Here is a 17,388-nt window from a genome sequence, read left to right as displayed (position 1 = left end):
CTATATGTAAATTTCTTTGCAATTAAATTAAAGTAATGAAATTGATAATTTGATACTTATGCAAATGATGAACCAATAGATTTGTGAGAAAACTCGAAAGTAACAGGTATTACTTATAATGCAATATCCATTAATTCTTTCTCTTGCCTTTTTATAGAACTCTAAATTAGTGAGTTCGAATCAAAATACGAATAAAAACAAAGTTTATATTACTTCGAAAGATGGAATAGTAAATTGTTTGAAAGAAAGTAAATATGCAATGTGGAGTAAATAATAATACATCTAGTAAATCTCGAGAAACAATGAACAGATAATTTCAACTATCAAAGATTATAAAATTTGGTAAGTAAATTAGGGACGATATTATGTTTAATGTTAACAGAACAAAAAGTAAACAAACAAACAATATGATGGATTATCTGAAATTTGATAAGGCAAGCAAAAGTAATTAAATTATTCCTTTTAGTATTATGACATGAACAGGGATACTGTAGCACTACCGTATTCCTTTGCTTGAGTGATTATGTGGGGTTCTGTAGTGTACAGTAATCTCCGAAAGGAATAGTTTTGTCGATTTTTGAGAACACACAAAACATAATCATTTATTAGTTAATGAAGTGGATTTTTTGGAATTTCAATTAAAAATTCAATTAAATTTTGCATTAGTAAAATAAATTTTGTTATATTTTATTTTACATCATTTTGTGATCAAATGATTAGATAGTAAATAAAAGAATTTCAGAGATAGATGACATTTTTAAATCAATCAATCAATACATTTCTCGAATATATGGATATTCAATTCCTGATGATAATCGATTTGTCCAGTTTGTTCTATTGCCACTATTCGGCAAATTGCATACGGATGAATCGGTTAGTGACCGTACTGGAAGTGGTACTGTTGGTCCAGAATAAGCACTAAAAAAAAATTAGCCTAATGATTAATTTAGATAATTTATAATTAAGAATAAATTCAAGAGTTATTCATGATTAAATTATATTTTAAGTTATTCAACACGAAGTTGAAATTTCAATTAGCTTTTTTTTTTTTTTTTTTTTTAAATTACTTTTCCATTCCTTTCTTTTTTTGATTAATTCTTTTAAAAATTATCATATAAGAAAGTTATAATAAAATAAAGAAATTTAGTATACATATAGAGGTCAAGTTTACATTTTAACAAATAGGACTAAATTTTCAATTGATAAAAGTGATAGTGAATGATAAAAAATGTGATAAATCAGTCTGAAAAAAAAAAAAAGAAACCAAAGTAAATTTACCTGTAGATGCCAAAACTGTATGGTGCAAATTTTCTATATGTAGCCAATCGTTTTAAAGTAAATAACAGTCCAGTGAGGCAAATAATTGATAGCAGGGAAAGTGATAAGATAAGGATAAAAATTGGTAGTGGTAAAATAGCATTTTTAATAAGACATTGTTCCACTTTATTATCATTTACTAAAAAAAAAAAAAAAAAAAAAAAAAGTAAACAATAAGTTAGCTCAATTAGAATATAAAAAATAGCAAAAGATTTTTTTGCATTTTATTTCAATAAACAGCTAAATAAGTATCTTTTAAAAGATTAAATTCAAAAAATGATTTGAATTTATCATTAAAATAATTTAATTAAATTTTTTTTTTGGTTTCAGAGACAAATAATTGATAGTAGGGAAAGTGATAAGATAAGGATAAAAACGTAATCGTTAAATATACACAGATAATATTTTTAAATTATTTAAATAGTATTTTATAAATTTAAAAAGAGAGAGAGAGAGAGAAAGGTAAAAGAAGCTTCATTGTAACCTTCATTGCTTTCCATATCATCCAAAATGGTTAACGGTCGTGTTAATGCAATTTCATTGATAGCATTTTGTTTACGAATTACTGAAGCACCGTAATTGTCATCCAATTGTCGTCTGTGTCGAAAACGTAATCGTTCAGCGGTTAAATTCGAATTGCTAATTCGTTTGAAGCATTTCTCGAAAATATATATTTTAATAAAATTTTGCTTTCTATTAAAAGAAAAGATTACACTTTAAGAATTCAAGAAAAATTTTACACTTTTATAACTCAAAAATGTTTTCGTTGAAATAAAATTATTATCAGTACAAATTCAAAATATCATTAAATGGTTTTTTTTTTTTTTTTTTTGAGAAAAAGCAGTTTTAATTTAATAGTTCAAATCGTTATACTATCTAAATTAATTTATACTAAACTTTTACTTATTAAATTCTTAGTAAAAAATTTTTCACTCATAAGTAAAGATAATCATTTCTTTCTTTTTTTTTTTTTTTTAAGAGAAAACAATTATTGTTTTTATTAATTAAAATATTTATACCTGTGCACATTCTTCGGTAGTGAGACATACTTGAACGGTACAATGAGCAAATACTGTCGATTGATTACCAAAACGAAATGTTTTAAATTTTGAAAAATATACTTCTTCATTGACATTTGCCAATGGATCGATGATTTCGCTCATTTCATCTACCGGACAGCTAAAAAAAATTGAATTACTTAAATTAAATTATTTATCTAATCCATATATATAATTATAATATTTGAAAAAAATTGATTTACTTAAATTATTTATCTATTATATATATATAATTATAATATTTATTAATCTATATATAATATTTGAAATAAACATTCATATTATACATATGCAATTAAATTATAATATTTATTAATATATATATCTAATATTTGAAATAAACATTCATAAAATTCTGTCAATTACTCATTTCCATGAAAAATTGCTCAAATTTATCAAAAAAAAAAAAAAAAATTCTGCTACTTATCATTATTCTATCAATGAAACAAATGCAAATTAAAATTTTTTATACCACATATAAATGATTTGTAAATTTATTTAATAATTTATTATTATCAAAATAAAAAATTCATTTATGTGTCAAAGTTTGTAGATGACATTAACCTGCTTTGAACAAAAGTTAAATGCTTTGCATCAGGTGATGACATATCCTCTCGATCAGAAAACATACATTCTTTAGGACTAATTCCATGATAAGCTTCTAAAAAATTATCACTATCAATAGCTAATCTGCTATTCTTATTATCATCTTTTCAAATCATTTTTTTTTTTTGTGATTACGAATAAGTGATAAATGATAACTAACAATTTTACGTGTCTCGAAGTATTTACGTAAGCTGCAGTAACGATTCCGAATAAATGATAAGTGATTGATGATAGCTAATAATTTTACGTGTCTCGAAGTATTTACGTAAATTTCAGTAACAATTCCGAATAAATGATAAATGATAACTAACAATTTTACGTGTCTCGAAGTATTTACGTAAATTTCAGTAACGATTCCGAATAAATGATAAATGATAACTAACAATTTTACGTGTCTCGAAGTATTTACGTAAACTGCAGTAACAGCAGTTAGTGATAGGAATTCATAATGATAATAGACGACAATAATAACAATCAGAATTTTTTAAATTTCAAATTTAATCATTAACTCACTGTCAGGTGAAAGTGCAACATAAAATTCAACGATGTCACCAAATTTAGCAGCTCTCAAAGGTCGTCCATCAATGCTACGAAAGATCATTTCAACTTTAGGTTTTGGTTTTCCACCAGTTGATGCAACCACTTCATGACCACTGCAAATTTAGAGTCATTATCAAAATTATCAAAAGTAAATAGTCATTATCAAAATTCTTATGGAATGATAATAGGTTCTTAAGGTTCCATAAGGTTAGCCTAGCTACCTTTGTAATTTTTTAAGATATAAAGAGCCAGAAATGATTACTTACTTTAGTTTTTTTTTTTTTTCTTGAAAAGACTTTAAAATTTAAAGTGAAAAAATTGTATTTTTTTCATATTGAATGCAAAAATTTATATTCTACTACTCTTAGCATTTTTCCAGGTATCAATTACAATGCAATCATAAAGTTAATTAGGTCAATATATAAAGTTAATTAGATGATAAACGTTTGTATATAGGTATGAACAAAACATTTAGGACAAGTGGTTTTAAACTAAAATTTTGATAAAAATTAAATTATCATACACTTTTAATTAAAGTAGTAAAATTAGGTAAATTTATATTCAGAATACCTGGATATATCATTAAATCGTATAGTTTGCACACTTCTCGTATATAAACAAAATACGTGATTAACACGTATGGTTTTTGATGGTGTCATATCAGCATTATCTTCAAGCGCTATTGTCGTCTCAGCATTACGGTAATTTGGTTCCTAGAAATTTTAGGGAAATTTTTTTTTTTTTTTTTTTTTCAAAAACTAAAAAGATAAATTTGAAAAATAAAAGTTTTTTTTTTTTTTTTTTTTTTGTTTAAAATTTATATCAATGTAAGTATGTTTTATTAAAATTTACACAGAAAATATAATATTTATAGAAAAAAAAAAAGTTTTTAAGGTTAACCAAAAAAAAGTGGAAAAAAAAAAAATAAAAGGAACAAAAAATTTTTTTTAAATTTAAAAATATTTGCAAATGTGAAAAATTTTTAAATTAAACAACTAACCAAATCAATTAAATGTACATCACAATGATCACCGTATGGAATTGTAAAATTATAATTAAGCAAATTTCCTTTTTTCATTGCTGTACCGCATGGTGGTCGAGTCTTGTGCTCATAAACATAAACAACCGGTTGCGCTTTTGGATCTGACATCCAGCGCTGAACATCCGGATCAGTCTTGTTTAAAACAACATTGATAGCATCAGCGGTACAAGATACTTCTTCAACTGAAATTTTGCTACTACTACTAAAAAAAAAAAAAAAAAAAAAATGAATTAAATAATAAATTTGAAATAAATTAACTGAAAAAAAATATGAAAAACAATGTTTATTGATAAATATGTAAATGTTATTATATAAATTCTAATTACTATTAAATTAAGCAAAAGTTCTGGAAATAAACTTTGAAATAAATTAAATTAAAAAATATAAAAACAATATTTATTGATAAATATGTAAATTTTATTAGATACTAAGAAAAATTAAATAATAATAAATTTGAAATAAATTGTTTATTGATAAATATATAAATTTTATTATATAAATTCTTATTACTATTAAATTAAGCAAAAGTTCTGGAAATAAATTTTGAAATAAATTAAATTAAAAATATAAAAACAATATTTATTGATAAATATGTAAATTTTATTAGATACTAAGAAAAATTAAATAATAATGAACTTGAAATAAATTAACTGAAAAAATATAAAAACAATGTTTATTGATAAATATGTAAATTTTATTATATAAATTCTAATTAGTATTAAATTAAGCAAAAGTTCTCGAATAGAAAGTTCTGGAAATAGACTTTGAAATAAATTAAATAAAAAATATAAAAACAATATTTATTGATAAATGTAAATATGTAAATATTATTATATATAAATTCTAATTACCATTAAATTAAGCCAAAGTTCTAGAATACAAAATTTTAGAAATAAATTTGAAATAAAATTAAATAAAAATTATATGAGCAATATTTATTGAAAAATATGTAAGTATTATTACATAAATTTTAATTGCTATTAAATTGAGTGAATAAATTTTAAAATAAAACAAAAATTTTCCAATGAATTCGCATATTAAAGAAATGAAAAATGAGATGATAAAATTACTGAAATATACAAATCGTTAATTTATTTATGAAATAGAATAATTAATTTGATTAGTAGAAGAAAGGAATCATTTTCATAAACATTCATACCTTTAATATAAATTCGTAAAATTTTAATTTTCATTTAAAAGAATTTAATTTTTTCTTTCATTTTAAATTAGAAAAAAAAAAAATTCAAATATGCCAAAATTACAAAGAATCATTTTCAAAAAATATTCATATACACATATAAACAATCATTTAATGTGAATTCATAAAATTATAAGTATTCAAAATATGTGAAATTAATTAATTAAATAAAAAAATTTTAATTTTCATTTAAGGGAATTTAATTTTTTCTTTTATTTTAAATTAAAAAAATTCAAAATTACAAAATTACAAAAAAAAAAAAAAAACAAATTTTGTTGTATTTTTATTTTTTAACATACCAAAACCTTCGCCATTAATAGCAATTGCTAGCATAAATATAATCACTAGCACATTTATTGTTATCATAATTTTGTCGCTCTGAAATTTTTGCATAATTAAAAAAAAAAAAAAAAATTAAAATAAAATATTGAAAATTATCAAATGCATTGTTTAGACATAAATAAATTATAATTGGAACAAAATGTTAAAATTAATTTACAAAAATATTTTTTTTTTTTTTTTTTAAAAAAAAGGAAGATTAAATGAAATATTGTTTACAGTTGAATTAAATAATAAAATTTGATTGCTATTAAAAAAAAATTTTCAAAAATATTCAACAATGAATTATACAATTGAAAAAGTTAAAAATAAAACATTTCTATTTGGTAATTCGTTAATTTTAATTAATTAATCTTAAAAAAAAAGATTTAAAAAAAAAATTATATTCCTATTTAATTTTAATTAATTAATCTTAAAAAAAATATATTAAAAAGTATATTCCTCTTTAATTTTAATTAATTAATCTTAAAAAAAAGGATATTAAAAAAATATATTCCAAATTACATTATTCTAATTTTTATTTTGCACAAATTTAATTTTTGCTATTTTTTTGAAAAATAGAAATTTATTACTTTTTTTTCAAATAAATTAATTGTTTTATTATTTGTATTCGAAATTGTTTTATTCTTTTTTAAAAAATAAGAAATTAAAAATTTGAAAAAAAAAAAAAAATGAAAAACAAAACTAAGAAAAGAAATGAACAATGAATAATATAAATTATATTCTATATAAGATTTTATTCGCTTTGGGAAATTCATAAATTATGCACAGGTAATTATTATAGCTAATGTTTCAGGTGTATTGCACCTGTTCCTAATGCTTTATCAATTTTCTTTTCGTTTTGATATTACCGACCAAAAATTAATTCTTACTTTTGTCATTTTCATTTTTTCTTATTTATTTATTTATTCCAAATTTTACTTTTAAATTTAAAAAAAAAAAAATGTTATTATTGATTATTTTTTTTTTTTTTGTCAAAAATATCAATGAAATATTCAAATTAAGACTTTTTTTAAGCTTACAATTTTTTTTAGCAAAAGAAATTGAAATATGATTTTTGAGAAGACAAAAAAAAAAAATTTTAATTTATTTAAAAAAAAAAATTTAATAAAATTTAAATAGTTATATAATTTATTGAAATTATTTGAAATTAATTAAGCAAGCGTATAAATCATTTTGTGCAAGAAAAAAAAAAAACAAAAAACAAAAAAAGCAACTGAATTTCAATAATTTGTTGATATTTTAAATAAACAAAAACAAAAACAAAAACAAAAAAATCAATAATCAATAATAACATTTTGTTAATAGAAAACAAAATGGTTATTTAGTTATATTTCAATTTATTTAAATTTGTTTGCTAAAAATTTTTAGAAACAAAAACAAAGAAAAAAGTTGAAAACTATGACATTTTAATAAAAAATTATAATAATATAAAATTTATTAATAAATAAAAAAATTAAATAAATATATGAAGAATAAAATAATAATAATTTTTGCAATGTGTTAGTTTTTGAAAAGCCTTTAAAAAAAAAAAAAAAGTGAAAAGTGATGAGAGTGTTATTTGACAAGGACAACAGCAATTGTCCCCATTGTCGTTTCATTGTCCTCTGTCCTCTGTCCCCTGTCCCCCTGTCCCATGTCCCATGTATCTGGCAAATAAATCTGATGGGTGTCTCATTTACTCAAAACCAATAATGCATGCATATGAATATTGGTCATTGTCACATATGTACGATGAGGACATTTGGGCACAGCACATTGAAGAGTAAATGATTATGGTCACCTGGTCATATACCTGGTCCTTAGCGACCACTACGATTAGTTTCATTGGTTACCACGTTTTAGGTGATATATTATCTATAAATTTAATACCTACTTTTGTTGCTATGCTAAATAATAATAATAATAATAAATAATAAAAAGCATACATTTGAATACTCCTAATTATTACTTAATTTTTTCACTTTTAATTTGAAAAAAAATTTGAATCAAAATGAAATTAAATTAATACTTTCTGATTAAATTCATTGGTACAATAATATATTAACTATAAATTTAATACTTACTTTTGCTGCTACGCTAAATAATAATAATAAATAATAAAAAGGCATACATTTGAATATTCCTAATTATTACTTAATTTTTTCACTTTTAATTTGAAAAAAAATTTCAATCAAAATGAAATTAAATTAATACTTTCTGATTAAATTCATTGGTACAATAATATATTAACTATAAATTTAATACTTACTTTTGCTGCTACGCTAAATAATAATAATAAATAATAAAAAGGCATACATTTGAATATTCCTAATTATTATTTAATTTTTCACTTTTAATTTGAAAAAAAATTTCAATCAAAATGAAATTAAATTAATACTTTCTGATTAAATTCATTGGTACAATAATATATTAACTATAAATTTAATACTTACTTTTGCTGCTACGCTAAATAATAATAATAAATAATAAAAAGGCATACATTTGAATATTCCTAATTATTATTTAATTTTTCACTTTTAATTTGAAAAAAAAATTTCAATCAAAATGAAATTAAATTAATACTTTCTGATTAAATTCATTGGTACAATAATATATTAACTATAAATTTAATACTTACTTTTGTTGCTATGCTAAATAATAATAAATAATAAAAAGGCATACATTTCAATATTCTTAATTATTATTTAATTTTTTCACTTTTAATTTTTTTTAAAAATAAAATTAAATTAATACTTTTTGAGTTATTAATAATGTTTATTGCATTTTCAAGCATTTAATTGCATAAATTTTGTAGATAAAAAAAAAAAAATCACAAACTAAATTTTTTTTTTTTTTTTTTAAAAAAGTCAAAAATAAATAAAAATATAACAAAATTACAAGGTAAACAATTTTAAGAGAAAATTTTGCAGATGATTAAATACCCAAATGGATATAAACAATCAACAATATTTTTTTTTTTGAAAATTGAAAATTAATTTCATTCATTGGTTCAATAGCATAGAAGTATTGCTAAATCTGAACTGAATCTCACATCCAGGTTAATTAATATACCTGAGATTAATTAAGCTATGAATGCAATTAATTACATTTAATCTAATTGAACAATCATTAAAAGAGCACTTGATAAATTATTTTTGTAATCAATGAATACAGGGAAAGATTCTCGAAAGAATGGCGGTATGCCTTTTAAAAATTTCTTTCAATTGTCAACACTGTCTCCGATGACCTTTTAACACTGTCTTTGATGACCTTTTAACACTATCTCTCTGAATGGTGTGACCTTTCACATTTATTCAATTTTCTGTGAGTTATTGTTATTTCTATATCAGAACTGTTATCAGAATATTTTGATTGATATCATTTGAGAAGATCAAAATTTGCATAATTATTAAAGCGAAATATGATATGAATTTTGCTTCATCATTTCTATCACATTTAGTTGTCCTATAAAATGACACTTTTATTTCAAGAAAAGCGGTCAAGTGGTGTCAACTCAAAAGCAGAGAGCTATAACCTTCAAATTGTTAATTGTTTATTTACTTTTGGAACAAATGTAAACAAATGCATTTCATTCATTTAATTGTATGACAAGCAAAAAAGTATTGTAAGCATGAAAGAGGAAAAAAAAAAGAAATCTTTTTTTTTTTTTTTAATTCAATTTTTGTCCCACAAAAATGATTAGTAATTAATATTAATTTCACTTTTAAATTTACTTTAACTATTTTTAAATTCATTTGAAAATTCTTTTTTCAATTTTATCAAATATTTGGAAATTAATAAAATATCACTTTAAACTATCGATACTGTATCAAACAACGATAGTAAATAATATTAATTTCACTTTTAAATTTACTTTAACTTTAAATTTTAAATTCATTGAAAAATTTTTTCAACTTTACCAAATATTTTATTTGCATAAAAATTAATAAAATATCACTTTAAACCATCAGTAAAGTATCAAACAGCGATAGTAAATAATATTAATTTCACTTTTAAATTCACTTCAACTATTTTTAAATTCATTTGAAAAATTTTTTCAACTTTATGAAATATTTTATTTGTATAAAAATTAATAAAATATCACTTTAAACCTTCAACAGTGTATCAGTACAGAAATAAAAGTACCTTATATCAATGCAAAGTTATAATTATAAATTAATTTTCTAAAAACAAAAAAAACAACAAACCTTGAAATTGATATTTTATTTCGATTATTCATATGCTATGATAAAAACTTTTACTGATATGTCAAAAAAATAAAATTAAAAAATAATTAAAATTCCAAAAATCTTTTAGACCACAACTAAATATTTAAAAATTAAACTAAGAATTTAACCCAATAAACATTTTTTTCAGCACTCTAACGAAGTAAACTTTAAAGTAATAGGCATAAAATTATGGCTGGGACAACAAATTTCAGAACGTCGGCCATAGAATAGACCACAAGAAGAAAAATTAAAAGTAATTTTAGTTAATAAGTCATTCAAAGCATCCATCTTAATGCATATCTTTGTCAGTTAAAGATAAAATTACCAAAAAGTGGAGTTCATCACTTTGATAATAAGAGTTTATCACTTTGATAATAAAAAATTGAAAATAAAAAATTACCAAAAAGATGATAATTCTTCTAATAATTTATATTTTATCACTTTGATAATAAGTAAATATTCTTCTAATATTTTATATTTGCTAATTTTCTCTTTTTTTTTTTTTTTTTTTTGAATGCATTAGAAATAGTAAATTTTCATTTCAAAATCTGTTAAATTAAATTTTAAGCTTATTTCTACTATTGAAAATTTGAATACAACTTTATTAACTTTATTTGCATATAGCTAAAATTTGATAAGCAATAAGTAATTCATATATAAATTATTTTCAGTCTAACTTTAATAATTTTATTTATTTGTATACTATTTTACATAAATGAGTTTAGCATTATTATCATATCATATTCAAATTTATTGAGTAATTTAACTGAAACAAATTTAATGAGAAGCAATAAATGTGAATGTGATAATTTGCAATTATGATTTCCTCAAATGACTTAAATAATGATTATAATTAATTTTAAATTACTGTTCCAATAATATATTTTAGTTGCACTGCTTATAATAAATAGTCTAATAATAAGATTTCCGGTAAATTTCATATATTTGCAGTCATCTAAAGATTAAAATAATTTTAGAAATTTTAAAAATTAAAATAACTTTTTAGAAAAATTTTACAATTTAAATTGTTTTTAGACTAAAGAAGTCAAAAAAAGAAAAATCGAAAAGCATTAAAAAATGAAATTTTGTTTATTTGAAAATCAAAAAAATTTTAATACTGCGATAGTAATTGAATAATTATAATTTTATAATTTCATTTTCATATCTTAATTCATTTCCATTTCATGCATAATTATTTGTTTATTAACTTTATGAATTTAACATTTATTAACTTTATGAATTTAACTTCTCTTTTTCAACTCTTTTAATTTTTACTGAATATTGGAACTGATAAAAATCTTTCCAAAGTAATGCAATAAAAAATGCTATCATTAATATATTTTCAAATTAGTAACAAAACATTTACTAATTATTTATCTTTGATCTTTTAATCATTTATCATAGCTTAATTTGATTACATTTTAAACATTTATCAGTAAACAAAATTTAACTTATCAATAAACATATAGCAATAATTCTAGCATTCACTGAAAATAATTATTCAAACAATTGCAAAATAAATTTATCACAAATTAAATCAAACTAAAAAAATAAGCAAAAAGAGTAAAAAAAAAAAAAAATTGCATAAAAATGAAATTTTATTTATTCGAATACAAAAATAGTAATATTTAAATTGTCTTTTCAATATATTAGTTATGAAAATTTTGAATTAATTCAACTTTTTTACTTTATTTTATATCACTTAGATAAGAAACAAACAAAAAGAAAAAAATAATTCAAAAATGACAATTTAATTTGTTCTAGAAATTTGCGCCATGAAAAAATTGTCGCCAATATTTAGGCTCTAAAATAAATTATTAGCATTTGATCTACAGCAACGGAAGATATGTGACAGTATAAAATGAAACGTTGAAATTACTATATATCTTTACAAAAAAAAAAAAAAAAAAAAAAATAATAAAAGTAATTAAAAATACTAAAAGTAAAAAGTAACTTAAATACTTAAAAACTTGATAATAATTTATATTTATTCCTAATTACCAATTATATTAAATTTCTTTCATTAATTACAATGAATATTTTAGAAAATTCTATAATTTTAATGCCTCATAGAACAAAGATTATTTGCATTCTTTTTTTTTTTTTTTTTTATTGTTTACATTTATTACATTAATCATTTATATTATTTATTTATTTACTAATTAATTTTATTTCACATAATATACATTTTTTTTTTTAAAAATGACTTTAATTAATTTATAAAAAAAAAAAAAAAAAAAAAAAAAAAAATAAAAAAAAAAAAAAAAAAAAAAAAAAAAAAAAAAAAAAAAAAAAAATTTTTAAAAAAAAAAAAAAAAAAAAAAAAATTATTTATTGTAAAATTTTCGATGTATTATCATCGGTGAAATCAGCTTTGAATTGAATCAAATGACGTTGTGTTTTTCGTGATGTTTTTGAATATTTCTTTGAACATGATTGATTTAGCTATAATAAATCACATTAAAATAATAAAACACTCATATTTTTTAATTTTTTAAAAAAAAAAAATTTTCATTTTTTAAAAAAAAAAAAAAAAAAAAAAAGAAAGGGAAAAATTTACCTGTCGATTAAGAAGACCATAGAGTATAAAATTTGATGCAGAATTAATATATGGTAGTGCATGCACTCCATACATAAAATAAATAAATGATGAATTGGGCATTTCAAATTCAGGTGGCGGAAATAGTTCAAGATAAAGTAAATAAAGTACTGATATCCAATATGGTGTCCTGAAAATTTATCACTGATAATTTAAAATTAACTGATATCCAATATGGTGTCCTGAAAATTTATCATTGATAATTTAAAATTAAAAGTTTTTTTTTTAAGTAATATAATGAGTAAATATAATTAATTACTAAATAAATAATTTTTTGTTTTTTTTTGACCTTTAGTTTATTCCGAAATATATTAATGCAATGTTTTCAGAAAAAAAAAATTGCGCAAAAAGAAAAAAAATGAAGAAAATTAAATTTTAGAATTTGTTATTCAAATTCATTAAAAAGATTTCAAAAAGAAATAGCATTCAAAAAATTTGAAATCTTATAACTGCTAGAAAGAATAGAATTAAATTTAAACTCAATTTTTTGTTATATTTTAACTCAGATGAATCTGATTGATAAACTTATCAGGAATGGGATATGAATAGATGAAGAGATAAAACTACTTTTTCCATCATTAAATCATAACAAATTAGAAATGGATCAATTCAAAATAAAAAATGAAATCGATTTTGTTTGCAATTTGAAAACAATTCAATGACTACCAATTATTTTATGCATAATCATAACTAATTAACCTTTTTTAATTTTGCAATTTCAGTTCAACCTTATACTATCACTTAATTTCAGTTTAATTGCAATTTCACTTCAACCATATGCTATCACTTAATTTCAGTTCAACCATATACTATCACTTAATTTCAGTTCAACCATATACTATCACTTAATTTCAGTTCAACCATATGCTATCACTTAATTTCAGTTCAACCATATACTATCACTTAATTTCAGTTCAACCATATACTATCACTTAATTTCAGTTCAACCATATACTATCACTTAATTTCAGTTCAACCATATACTATCACTTAATTTCAGTTCAACCTTATACTATCACTTAATTTCAGTTCAACCTTATACTATCACTTAATTTCAGTTTAATTGCAATTTCACTTCAACCATATACTATCACTTAATTTAAGTTCAACCTTATACTATCACTTAATTTCAGTTCAACCATATACTATCACTTAATTTCAGTTCAACCATATACTATCACTTAATTTCAGTTCAACCATATACTATCACTTAATTTCAGTTCAACCATATACTATCACTTAATTTCAGTTCAACCATATACTATCACTTAATTTCAGTTCAACCATATACTATCACTTAATTTCAGTTCAACCATATACTATCACTTAATTTCAGTTCAACCTTATACTATCACTTAATTTCAGTTTAATTGCAATTTCACTTCAACCATATGCTATCACTTAATTTCAGTTCAACCATATACTATCACTTAATTTCAGTTCAACCATATACTATCACTTAATTTCAGTTCAACCATATACTATCACTTAATTTCAGTTCAACCATATACTATCACTTAATTTCAGTTCAACCATATACTATCACTTAATTTCAGTTCAACCATATACTATCACTTAATTTCAGTTCAACCATATACTATCACTTAATTTCAGTTCAACCATATACTATCACTTAATTTCAGTTCAACCTTATACTATCACTTAATTTCAGTTTAATCTTATACTATCACTTGTAAAATTACGGTAATTTCAGAAAAATAATTTCAGTAATTTCAGAAAAATGATAAAACTTAAAGATACAAATTGTAAATTCTTAAATTTATCAATAAATTAGGAAAACAAGAACAAACCAGCAAACAAAATGAAATAAGCATAAAAGAAGTGTATAAGTAGCAATCCTTATCACCGGTATTTTATCTTCAATCCAGGATTTCCGGAAAAAAAATGCATGCATTCCGTTTCTTATCGTTCGACTCTTTTCAAATAATGTTAGTAACATTCGAAAATAAAAAAAAACCATCATTAGCAATGGAATTAGATAAGCCTAAATAAAAATTATAAATTATATATATATTTTTTATCAATTTAAAATAAAAATTTAAATTTAAACTGAAAAAAAAAGGATTAAACAAAATGATTTAAATGAAATATTATTTTGAATAATATATTATATTGGAAATTAAAATGAAATTATAATTTGAATAAATATTCAATGGTATGCATTTTTTCTTCATATTCTTTCATTTTTTTTTTTTTTTTTTTTTGCCAGAATTTTGAAAAAAAAGAAAAATGATTTATTTTATAATTTTTGATTAATCTTTTTTTTTTTTTTTTTTAAGAAAAAATTTTAAAAAATTAAAAGAGAAATGAAAGAAAAAGAAAATTAATAAAATATTTTTTTTTTTTTTTGTTTTGAAGAATTAGAATTAATAATTGAAATAATTAATTTAATTAAAAAAACAAATACAAAGATTAGTAATAATAATAATAAAAAAAACACTTACAAAAATAAAGCAAGTTAAACTAAATAAAATAAACAATTTATTGTCTAAATTATCGGCGCATTTGAACAAATGTAGCCGTGTTATTTCATTCTTTTCCCTGTTATAACTTTCGTGTAAAATTATTTCCTAAAATTTTAATTTTTTTTAAAACAGTTAAAATTTAAAAGAAATTTATAAAAATTTATTACATTTGTCAGTTGCATTTCTTTTTCGTAAATTTTTACAATTTATTTAAATATACTTTATTATCACTTCAACTAATTGTGTTTTATCCTTTTTCACTTATTTTTATTTTTTTTAAAATTTATTTTCCATTTAATTTATTAGTTTAAATTATAAGTCTATTAGTTCCATCAATTTAAAAAATTTTTTTTTTGCTACTCATTTAATTAAAATTTTATTCTTTATATAACATATTTCAATAATTTTTATAAAATTAAAGAAAAAAAAAAAAAAAAAAAACGAAGAAATTAAATGAACTTTTGACTGAGCAAAAATTATGATTGGAGCAAGCATAATGCAAGTTATACAAAACATAAATGTTAGCATAAAATAAGCTGTCCTTGTTTTCCGTAATTCAACCTGAAATTAAAACCGGATGGCTTTTTCAGTAAAGCGCCAGAAGTTCAATTCCGTTAATAATTTTGTGTTGTGAATAATGCCAAACAATGATTTTACTAGCAGCAAAGCAACCTAATTTAATTTTCATATATTTATTCAAATGAAAAAATTTTTAAATTTACCAAAAAAAAAAAAAAAATTTTTTTTGTAATTAAAAATTTAAATTTCAAAGCAAATTTAAAAAAAAAAAAAAAAAAAAAAATTTCCAACAAATAAATATACCTTTAATGGATGACAAACTCCGCAATATCTATCGATACTGAAACATACCAAAATTAAAGTACTAAAAATTTTTCCACTATGCTCAAATAATCGAAATAATTTGCAAATTGTTGTTCCAAACATCCAAAAACCTAATATCTAAAATAAAAAATTATATTATTTCAAAAAAAAAAAATAATACTTTAAATAAGTAAAGTAAAGTAAAGTAAAGTAAAAAAAAAAAAACAACAACAACAACAAATAAATTCATACTTGATCAGTAATTGTCATCGGTAATGGTAGCATACTTATAAAATCAATAATACTTAAAACACAAATGTAAGTTAAAGTAGCATTTTGTCGAGCTCTAAAAAAAAAAAAAAAAATGGATTAATTTTAAAATTTTACTAATTTTTTTAAAAAAAAAAAGTAAATTATATAAAAAATAATTTAGCAGATATTATCTAAAATTTTACTAATTTTTCAAAAAAAAAAAAACGTAAAAAAGTAAATTGTATGAAAAATAATTTTAGACAGATATTATCATTTTTTAAATATATCTTCCAAAATACAAATTTAATAATTAAAAAATAAATTATCAATTTTTTTTTTTAGATAATTAATTTCCAATTATTTACTTATTTACCTCGGATCAACAGATCTAACGTGAAATACAACAGCTAATGTAGCAGCATTTCCACAAGTACCAAGCATAAATAAAAATGCATAAAGTGATGCAATTGCCATCAGACCAGCATTATCATGATTTGTAAATGGTAAAACATAAGTAATTTTAACCTGTAACTTTTTTTTTTTTATTTTTATTTTTAATTTCAAATTAAATTTATTAATTTTTGTAAATTTCCAGGTGCTATTAAAAGTTTTCTTTTGAAATTAACAAAAAAAAAAAAAAAAAAAAAACAGCAATGAAGATCATTAGTAATGTTTGTTATGGAAGGAAAAGATCATTTATTCTAATTTAATTTTTAAAATTTAAATTTAAATATTTAATTAATTGAATAAAAATATATTCTTCCTTTTATAAAATTTAAATTTGAATATTTAATTGATTAAATAAAATTATATTTTTTTTTAAAATTTAAATTTAAATATTTAATTAATTGAATAAAAAAAATGTAACAAACAAACGTTGTTTAAGTCGATTTCGTCAATAGTATTATTATAATCCAT

At 20.4% G+C, this 17,388-nt stretch overlaps 2 protein-coding genes across 2 annotated transcripts; both read right to left on the bottom strand.

The window, feature by feature from the left end:
• Window positions 1-770: 770 nt before the first annotated feature.
• Window positions 771-6,127, bottom strand: Bma-dyf-7 (conserved hypothetical protein,hypothetical protein; the record flags this gene model as incomplete). The annotated part of the gene is made up of 9 exons (XM_043082709.1): window positions 771-918; window positions 1,279-1,456; window positions 1,802-1,976; window positions 2,337-2,496; window positions 2,940-3,036; window positions 3,495-3,634; window positions 4,092-4,234; window positions 4,522-4,745; window positions 6,061-6,127. 9 exons carry the CDS (start codon window positions 6,125-6,127, stop codon window positions 771-773), a joined length of 1,332 nt encoding a protein of 443 aa, XP_042938643.1.
• Window positions 6,128-12,642: 6,515 nt separating this feature from the next.
• On the bottom strand, window positions 12,643-17,388 carry Bm17091 (Uncharacterized protein; the record flags this gene model as incomplete). The annotated part of the gene is made up of 9 exons (XM_043082708.1): window positions 12,643-12,756; window positions 12,872-13,040; window positions 14,722-14,915; window positions 15,376-15,501; window positions 15,856-15,957; window positions 16,219-16,356; window positions 16,471-16,564; window positions 16,844-16,995; window positions 17,347-17,388. The coding sequence occupies 9 exons, from the start codon at window positions 17,386-17,388 to the stop codon at window positions 12,643-12,645; spliced, it is 1,131 nt and encodes a 376-aa protein (XP_042938642.1).

The sequence above is a fragment of the Brugia malayi genome, assembly GCF_000002995.4.
Source record: "Brugia malayi strain FR3 genome assembly, contig: Bm_007, whole genome shotgun sequence".
NCBI classification, from domain to species: domain Eukaryota; kingdom Metazoa; phylum Nematoda; class Chromadorea; order Rhabditida; family Onchocercidae; genus Brugia; species Brugia malayi.
The sequence above is the reverse complement of the archived record's forward strand: the minus strand, read 5'-3'. Positions and strand labels throughout refer to the sequence as shown.